Source organism: Ruditapes philippinarum, unplaced genomic scaffold (genome assembly GCF_026571515.1).
Source record: "Ruditapes philippinarum isolate M1 unplaced genomic scaffold, ASM2657151v2 ctg11276_1_1_1_1, whole genome shotgun sequence".
NCBI classification, from domain to species: Eukaryota; Metazoa; Mollusca; class Bivalvia; order Venerida; family Veneridae; genus Ruditapes; species Ruditapes philippinarum.
Genome location: NW_026867143.1, coordinates 19,211 through 28,227, shown reverse-complemented (window position 1 = coordinate 28,227; position 9,017 = coordinate 19,211). Strand labels below are relative to the sequence as shown.

Here is a 9,017-nt window from a genome sequence, read left to right as displayed (position 1 = left end):
GGATTTTTGAAATACTATGAAAATTTTGCTTGTTTTGAAAAATAAAAAATGACTTCTATAAATGTGTTTTTTAAAATAAATCTTTCTTTTAAAAATGTTTTTTTAAAGGATCTAACGACCTTGACTCAAAAATTTAAATCAATTTTTTTTATAATAAAATTCAGTAAAATGAATTTATTTATATATTAAAAATAAAGTCCAAAGGTATGAAAACCTGAAAAACATGATAATTTGAAAATATAAATTTATTTAAATGCCAAACGGTAGGTTTATTATTGATCATAAAAATATTGGCATGTTTTAAAAATCAGATTTAAATTTTGTTTTTTCTTACTTCAAATTTTTTAAAACCTGTATATGATGTTAGCCCTTTTTTATTTTGAAACCCCCTTTTTTAATTAAACCTTGGGTGTATTTTTTTGATTTTACTTTATGTTATTTTGTTCCTTCCCAAAAAAAATTGCTAAAATTCAGTATTTGTTTGGCTTTTTTTTAGCAAAGCCCTTTAATTTTGGGAATTTTTTAAAAAAAAAACCTATGTGGGTTTTTGGGGGTGAAAAAATCGTAAAATTTTTTAATTTGTTTTTTTATAACAAAACTCTTCAGGGGGCAGGGGGGGGGAAAAGTATGTCTGTTTGGGTTTCCCAGGCTCACCCTGGGCGGAGTTTTTTACGTAAAAAGATCATTTTTAACTGGGGAAAATCGTAAGAATGCAGGAAAAAAATTTTGTTGCCTCCTATTTATATAGTTCTCATGATCTCAAAGTGGGTTGGCGACTTTATATCTTTCGGTAAGACCTTTGGGAAACTACGTTCAGCTTAAATTTATTGTTTATTTTATAAGTATATATTTGCTCGCCCGTATTTGGGAAATTTAGTTATAGACGCGTTAAATTCCCAAATTTTAAAATTTTCTACCCTTTAAAAAAGTTGTTGTACACAAGGGTTTTTTTTTGTCACCCAAAAGGTTTTATCTTTAACGGTTTTAAAAAACAAAAAAGATTTTTTTAGTAAATTTTAACTTGTTTTGGTAAAGGGAGAAAAAAATTTTAAAGATTCAAAAGAAAAAAATTTAAAGGGACTTAAGAAAAAAATTTTTATATGGTTAAAAAATGATTTGACAATTTTTCCCATAAATTTAAAATAAAAAAAGTAGAAGTTGAATCTTTGTATAAAATTTTTACAATTTATTTTTCCCTTTTTGCCCGAAATTAAAAGGAAATAAAAAATTATCAGCATATTTCAGGAAAAAAAATAAAAAATTTAAAATTTAAAATTCAAGGGTCATCCTACAATTGTAAAATTTTTTTAAAAAAATTTTTCAAGGGTTCCCGAAAATTTTTTTGGCTAATTTTTTGCTCGACTATTCGATAAGAAAAAGTAGAGCTTTGCAGTAACCCCAGGGCGGCGTCGGCGTAACCCCTTATGTTAAAATTTTTTTTATAAATTCAAAAAATTTTTTAAAGTCCTAGAAAATGGCTTTTAAATTTGACACTTGTTCACCTCATGACCCCAACCCCGTAGACAGGAGGGGGTAAATCTATAAGATTTTTTACAGAATTTTTGCCCCTTTTTTGACTTAGAAATTTACGTTAAAGTTTTTTTAAAAAGTTCAAAAAAATTTTTTTAAAATCCATTGACATAGGCTTTTTAACTTTAAAACCAATTTTTCACCAATGACCCCAACCCGTAAAAAGGGGGGAGGAACTCTATCAAGCATTTTTACAAATTTTGCCCCTTTTTTTTGAATTAGAATTTTTTTAAAATTTTGTAATGTTTTAAAAATTTTCAAAGTCCTTGACATATGGCTTTGAAACTTTGCAACACTTGTTCCCATCTGAAACCCCAAACCCAGAAAAAATAGGAGGGAACTCTAAACCAAGGATTTTGAAAAAGAATTATGCCCCTTTTTAAATTAGAATTTACTTTAAAATATTTGTTAAAAGTTCAAATATTTTCAAAATTTCCATTGAAAATAAAGGCCCTTTTTAAAATTTGCCCCAATTGTTCACCACATAAAAACCCCCCCCCGAAAAAGGAGGGAGGTAAATCTTTTCAAACTTTTTTTTAAACAAGCACAATAATTTGTCGAGCGTTTGTGTCCCACAACCCGCTTTGTTATACATAGTTTTAAAATTTTTAAAAGTTTTTTTTTTTTTTTTTTTAGGGGTTGTATGATAGAAATAAGGTTATGGGTTTTCTTTACTTCCTTTGGGGAACCCCCCAGCTCCCCTTGTACTTTTTAAAGCCAAAGGGAAGAATTTTCTTGTTACAAAATAAAATTTTATTGGGGAAAAAATTTCGAAAAGGAAAATTTTTCGTTTTAATTAAAATTTCCCAAATTTTAAATGTTAAGGGCACTTGCCATAATTTTTTTATTCAATTTCCCCCGCTTTAAAATAAATTGTTTGAAATTTTTAAGGGCTTTATTAAAAACTGAAAAAAACAAAAAACAAATTTTAACGCAAAGCAAGATTTTCTATAATGTTTTCAGTATAGGGGCAAAATTTTCTATTAATTATTTATTCTGTTTCAGTGACTTGTGAATGCCCAGCATGTTATGAATAAAATAGAAAAAGTAGGTTTTATTGGGGGAAATTCTCAGGAATAAAACTTTTGTGGTTTCCCCGTGGTAAACGCTGGGGGCGGGGTTTTAAGTACAAAATATTTGAAAACAGATGATATACTTATTTTTTTGGGGGTTTAAAAGTTTCCCCCTTGTGGAAAGAGGGGATGTTTTAGGGTTGATGCATTAGAACTGCAGCACCTTTTTCCCCTTTTTGTGATTGAAGGGGCGGCTAAAGGGTTTTTTTAAATTATTGGGGTCTATGCATTTTCTTTTAGCCCCAGCAGAAAAAAGTATTTTGCCCCTTGTTTTGTTTTAAAGTTTTTTTAAACATTGGGGTTTAAAAAACCATTTTTTTTTTTCTGTTTTTTTTTTGCCTTTATCCCTATCCCGTTTTGGGTTTTCGGTTTTAACAAAAGGGCAAAAACTTTTTTATTTTTTTTAATCAAAAATTTGAAAAACCCTAGAAAAATTTAATATGTTTTTAAACTTTACACATAGAACCCAATTTCTGTTTTTTCAATTTTGGGTTTTTTTAAGCCCTTAAATTATAAAAATTTTGTAGGAAGGTATCCCAGTTTAGTTTTTCCGTATATTTTAAAGGTTTCTTTATATACTGATTTTAAAAATTTTGTTTTTTTAATTTTATAAAATTTTCATTACAAATGTCTGAGGGAATCACACAAAAACCATTTTAAAAATTTTTTGTCAAAGGGAATTTCCTTGAAACCCAGTCTGTTAAAAAATTTTTTTGCTAAAAATTTCAATGGTTAAAAAAAGGCCCAAAAAAATTTTTTGTTTTTTTTTTGTTGTAAAATTAGTCATTTACAGTTTATATTATTGGTTTAAATTTAAAAACTTTTTTTAAGTTTTAACAGGGATCACAGTAACCCTTTTTTCCAAAAGTGCGTGGCCTTCTTTTTGAGATCTCAATTTTCTTTTTTTTTAAAGCAAAGGTAAAAAAAAATTTTTTTTATTGGTTCAACTTTAAAATAAAAAAAAAACAAAACTTTTTTATAAAGGGAGTAGAAAAAAATTTTTTATTTGGTGAGTGGTTAAATTGTTGACTTTTAAAATTTGCCCCCTCACGGCTAGGTTGGAATATAGAAAATTTTTGGTTTTATTTCTTTGTGGGGAAAAGCAAATCGCTCCTTATAAAATGTTTTTTGGTTCAATTCAGGTGCAATGGAGGGGCCCCAGTCCCCCCTCCCCCCAAAAAAAAAAAAAAAAAAAGAAATTGTAATGCTCGAGTTTTTTCTTAATCAAGTACTTCTTTTTTTTCTACATTCTAAAGAATAGTTTGAAGGGTATAGTTTATATACATGGCATAGGATATTTAATGAAAAACAAACTATTTCTGGACTAATTGCTACTTGACAGCAAGCTGTAGGTTGTATTCTATAGAGTGCTCTTAAACTCTTAAATGGTCATTTTTCTGCAGTAAGATATTATTTATGTTTGAGGTACATGATTGTCTATCTTTGGTTTAATTTCTAACTTTTTTAAATAATATCTGCCTTTCAGTATGTTGGTTTAATCTTAAATCATTTTTGTTTTAACTGCCAATATATTGAATAGTATACTAATTTCTTGCTGTCTCTATACTAATTGACAATAGGGTTCATTTTGTGTGATAAAGGTTTGTTTGAATTGCAGATTTTCAGTCCAGAAAATATGATGCAGCCAAATACAGTGAGATTGAAAGATTTCCAAAACTATTACCTGCATCATTTGAAAATACAGGTTTGTTTGTTTTGTTTAAAATTTCAATCACTGTAAAATGAAGTCATCAGAATATGTTATTTACTAGTATGATTAGCTGTTAACTCAAATAATGGTCTCCTACTCAACCTAGCATTTGGTGTAATAATTTGGTAAGATCAGGTGTGCAACTTTATACTTTATCATGCATTGAAGGTGATCTCATGAAACTTTCAAATGGTTTTTGGAACCATTATTGCATATCATTTTTTTGTAAAGGGAACTCTAGCATGGGTTTTAAGTGAGTTAAAAGTATACCCCTTTAAGGATTTTCAGCATGGCTGTTGTTTTACTATCAAGCATCAAGAATAGTGTCTTTTTGAGAGTATATGAGTTCATTTCAATTTCAATATAGAACAGCGTTCACCATGGATCTATGCTAAATCCTTTCTATAGAAGTTGCATTACTCATTTGTCAAGTCAGTATTGAATTAAGATATTACTATTAAGTATTTTATAAGGTAAAAAAATTAATATGAGCATACCTTTATAACTAGCGTGAATGAATGTAGTGGCAAGAATGACTTGCTGTTACTGTCGGTATATAGTCAGGTAAGCCTATAAAACAGATGCTTCAGTATAAGTCATACATGCCATAATGTCCTGGACTGTCCCGGAAGTCAGGTCACTGTCCCGGAGGCGTCCCAGAGATCAATAAACGTCTATTGGAAAATTCAAAGTAAGGCTAAGTTGCTAATTAAGCTAGGTGATAAATAAGATGTACGGGTACGTTAAAAGTCTGTTATTTGTATGATTACAGGATGTTCCTATATCAGACGAGGAGATGGATTATATGATGGATTTAAGACCTTATATTACACCCAATCCATACACTATAGGACCTGTAAGTAAAATCATTTCCTAGCATAGTTGTGTAAAAACTTGTTAAGTTTTGTTTCTCTGTATAGCTGATAATAATAGATAGTTTTAATTTTTTCTCAGTTCATGTTTACATGATTGTCATTATCTATGCTTGATGTATTCGTTTTATGTAGATTGTAATGAAAACTGTCAGTTGATTTTAACCACTTATTTTTTATCTTTTTTTACGGTAATGTCTTCAAGATGGTAATGCTCATAATAGTTTACAAGTTCAGGTTTTATAAGTGTGTTGTTTTGAATGCCTATAGCACCAACTATAACTGACGTGTATTTTTGTGTCGCCTCTACGGAGTAGTGGCGACATATAGGGATCACTTCTCTGTCGTTTGTCTGTCAGTCTGTCTGTCTGTCCGTCCGTCTGTCCGTCCGTCACAAAACTTGTCCGGACGTCGTCTGTCTGTCTGTCCGTCTGTCTGTCTGTCCGTCCGTCCGTCACAAAACTTGTCCGGACTACTCCTCATAAACTACTGGTGCAATTTCATCCAAACTTTACAGGAATGATCAGTACCAAGTCTAGTTGTGCATTTTGTCAGCATTTTCCGGTTCAATGATTTTTGTCAGAGTTATGGCCCTTTAATAATTTTTAATTTTAAAGTTTGTCCGGACTACTTCTCTTATACCACTAATGCAATTTCAATGAAACTTTACAGGATTGATCTGTAGCTCAAGTCCTTGCGCATATTGCACGGGTTTCCGGTTGAATGATTTTTGGCGGAGTTATGGCTCTTTGTTCATCCAAACTTTACAAGAATGATCAGTACCAAGTCTAGTTGTGCATATTGTCAGCATTTTCCGGTTCAATGATTTTTGTCAGAGTTATGGTCCTTTAATAATTTTTTTTTTAAAGTTTGTCCGGACTATTTCTCTTATACCACTGATGCAATTTCAATGAAACTTTACAGGATTGATCTGTAGCTCAAGTCCTTGCGCATATTGCACGGGTTTTTTGGTTGAATGATTTTTGGCCGAGTTATGGCCCTTTGATAAAAAGGTGTTTTTTTCTGTGTGTTGCCAGATACGCAAAAGCTTGTCCGGACTACTCCTAATAAACTACTGGTGCAATTTTATCCAAACTTTACAGGAATGATCAGTACCAAGTCTAGTTGTGCACTGTCCATCTGTCTGTCCGTCTGTCACAAAATTTGTCCCAACATGAAATTGGCCATCATGAGGCGAAACATGTGATTACTGATCGCTCTTGTTATTTTTTCAGACATTTTCGCTACCAAGATTATTCCGTTTATTTCGAGGTCTGGGTCTTAGGCATTTGATAGTGGTTAATGATTGCAATGAGGTAAGCTTTTTTGTCTCTGCATACTTATTCTATTTTTCTTGTGCAAATTTAAGTTCTCAATGAAGGCGTCCGTGGCCGAGTGGTTAAGGTTATAACTTAAACCACTTGCCCCCTCAAACCACTGTGGGTTCAAATCCCTACAGGGACTTTGGATTCTTTCATGTGAGGAAGCTATCCAGCTAGCTTATGGAACATTGGTGGTTATCTACAAAGGTGCCTGTTCGTGCCTGAATTATTGCAACAGAAAAGTGCCTTCTTTCTCCACCAGTAAAGCTGGAACAGTTGCCATATGACCTATACTGTGTTGATGTGAAGTAAAACCCAATCAAACAACAAACAGTTTTCCATGAAGAGGAGTGCTAGTAATATGATTGACCATTTTTTTGATTCAAAATGATTATACATACATTCTTTTATGCATTGGATGATAAATATTTTACCCTATAAATGCTTGAGGGAAATGGCTGTTTAAAGTTAAATATAGTTTTGACTTGGTCTGTAATTATGCCCCGCTTCCAAAGAAGAGGGGATATATTGGCTTTGCATTTGACTGTCGATCGGTCTGTTTGTAGACCAAATGGTTAAATAACTAAAGAACGCTTAGGCCTAGGAACTTTAAACTTGGTATGATGATTGTTCATTGACCAGGAGATGGCCACTATAGATTTTTGGGTCAAGGGGTCAAAGGTAAAGGTCATATTGACCTTGTAAGTAAAATTGGTTTCCGATCAATAACTAAAGATTGATTAGGCCTAGGAACTTCAAAACTTGGTATGACGATTGTTTATGACCAGTGGATGACCCTATTGATTTTGGGGTTTCAAGGGGTAAAACGTCAAAGGTCACATTGAACTTGTAGGTAAAACTGTTTCTGATTAATAACTTGACAACCACTGGACTGTTTGGCCCTAAAACTTAGTAGGTGCATAGGACTTGGCCCGTAGATGACCTCTTCTTGATTTTGGGGTCAAAGGTCAAGGTCATATTGACCTTGTAGTTAAAAATGGTTTCCGATCAGTAAACTTTGTCCTTTGCCTTTGGCCCTCAAACTTCGTAGGTGCATTGGTGTTGGCAAGTAGATGACCCCTTTTGATTTTGGGGTCAATGTGTCAAAGATCAAGGTCACATTGACCTTGTATGTCAAAACGATTTCCCTATCAATAACTTGACAACCCATGGACCCTTACCTTCAACTTTACAGATGCATTGTTTTTGGTCAGATTGATGACCTCTATCGATTTTTGGGGTCAAGGGATTAGAGGTCAAGATCACATTGACCTAATAGGTAAAAACTCTTTCTGATCAATATCCCCAACAACACAGGGGCCCTTTACCTTTAAAACTTCACAGGTGCATTGGTTCTTGGCCAAGTACATAACCCCTATTGTTTTTAAGGGTCAAAGTCAATGTCATATTGGACCTTGTAATAAAGTGGTTTCTAACCAATAACTCAAAAAACTCAAGTTGCCTTGGTTGATATTTTTTATTAATCTTAAACTGCTTTGGTGAATACACATTTCAAGGTCTTATTTAACATAATCAAATTTTGGCTGTCATTAATGAGGCATACATGATTAATAAAATTTATGCATATATTATTTGGTATGGTTTATGATAACTTTATCATAAAATTGCTGCACACAACCTTTACGGTCACAATTACCTAGTGACTAGTCATGACCAGTGATAATCCCTATTGATTTTTTGGTAACTAGGTCAAAAGTCAGTCATAATAACCTGATCACATGACTAATTTGCTGTTGATATAGGGCATGCATGTTTTACAAACATATCTTTTTGTTTTAATGCCTGCTAAATACCTTATTTCTCTCACTTTATTGATTGTGTTTTCAAACATTTTCAAACTTTGTGTGACTATTTATTTCAGCCAGTTGGGATTATTACAAGGAAAGATCTTGCAAAATACAGAAGTGGAATCAAAACGTGGGCTGGTGAAAGTATAAGAAAAGTTTAATATTTGAAGACAAAAACACTGAATTTATTGAGAAAGAAATCCTTCACTAATTTTATGATTTGGCACCTTAGAGTTATACTTTAACTTGTATTCAGGGGAATATAGAAATCAACCTTAGGTTATCCTGCCAAACAAAATCATTGACCAATTGTAAAATATGGCAAACCTCTATTTTGATTACAAATTATGACTATTTTAATGATAGTTAAATTAAAGACTTCATAAATGGATGCTTACACCTTCAGTAGCTAGGTATAGGGTATAAGTTAGTTTTTAAAAAAGTTTATTAAGGAAGCTTCTCTAATGCTGTAAGTTTCAGTAATGCTCAATAAGTGAGCCTAATTGCTGTGGTATCCAGGGTTTTTTTTGGAAAATTTTAACAAATGGGGAGATTTTTATCGCAGAAAATTTATAATATTTCTTTTTATATATGATTGTTTTTTAGTTTTTCTGATATAACAAGATTTAAACTTATCATGATTAACACTTGTTGTTTAGCATGGTTACATGATGTTCTTTTTGTACAAGTATTTGTGAATT

At 31.9% G+C, this 9,017-nt stretch overlaps 1 protein-coding gene across 1 annotated transcript; it reads left to right on the top strand.

The window, feature by feature from the left end:
* Positions 1 to 4,200: 4,200 nt before the first annotated feature.
* On the top strand, positions 4,201 to 8,477 carry LOC132734990 (H(+)/Cl(-) exchange transporter 7-like). Its single transcript, XM_060721897.1, has 4 exons — positions 4,201 to 4,308; positions 5,087 to 5,170; positions 6,422 to 6,502; positions 8,391 to 8,477. Exons 1-4 carry the CDS (start codon positions 4,240 to 4,242, stop codon positions 8,475 to 8,477), a joined length of 321 nt encoding a protein of 106 aa, XP_060577880.1. The 5' UTR covers positions 4,201 to 4,239.
* Positions 8,478 to 9,017: the final 540 nt, after the last annotated feature.

Bases quoted from the DNA above. Each gene is read 5' to 3' on its own strand.
- LOC132734990 (XM_060721897.1), top strand. From the start codon at position 4,240: ATGATGCAGCCAAATACAGTGAGATTGAAAGATTTCCAAAACTATTAC. The intron at 4,309-5,086 runs GTTTGTTTGTTT...GTATGATTACAG, and splicing joins TGCATCATTTGAAAATACAG to GATGTTCCTATATCAGACGA. The intron at 5,171-6,421 runs GTAAGTAAAATC...TTATTTTTTCAG, and splicing joins ATCCATACACTATAGGACCT to ACATTTTCGCTACCAAGATT.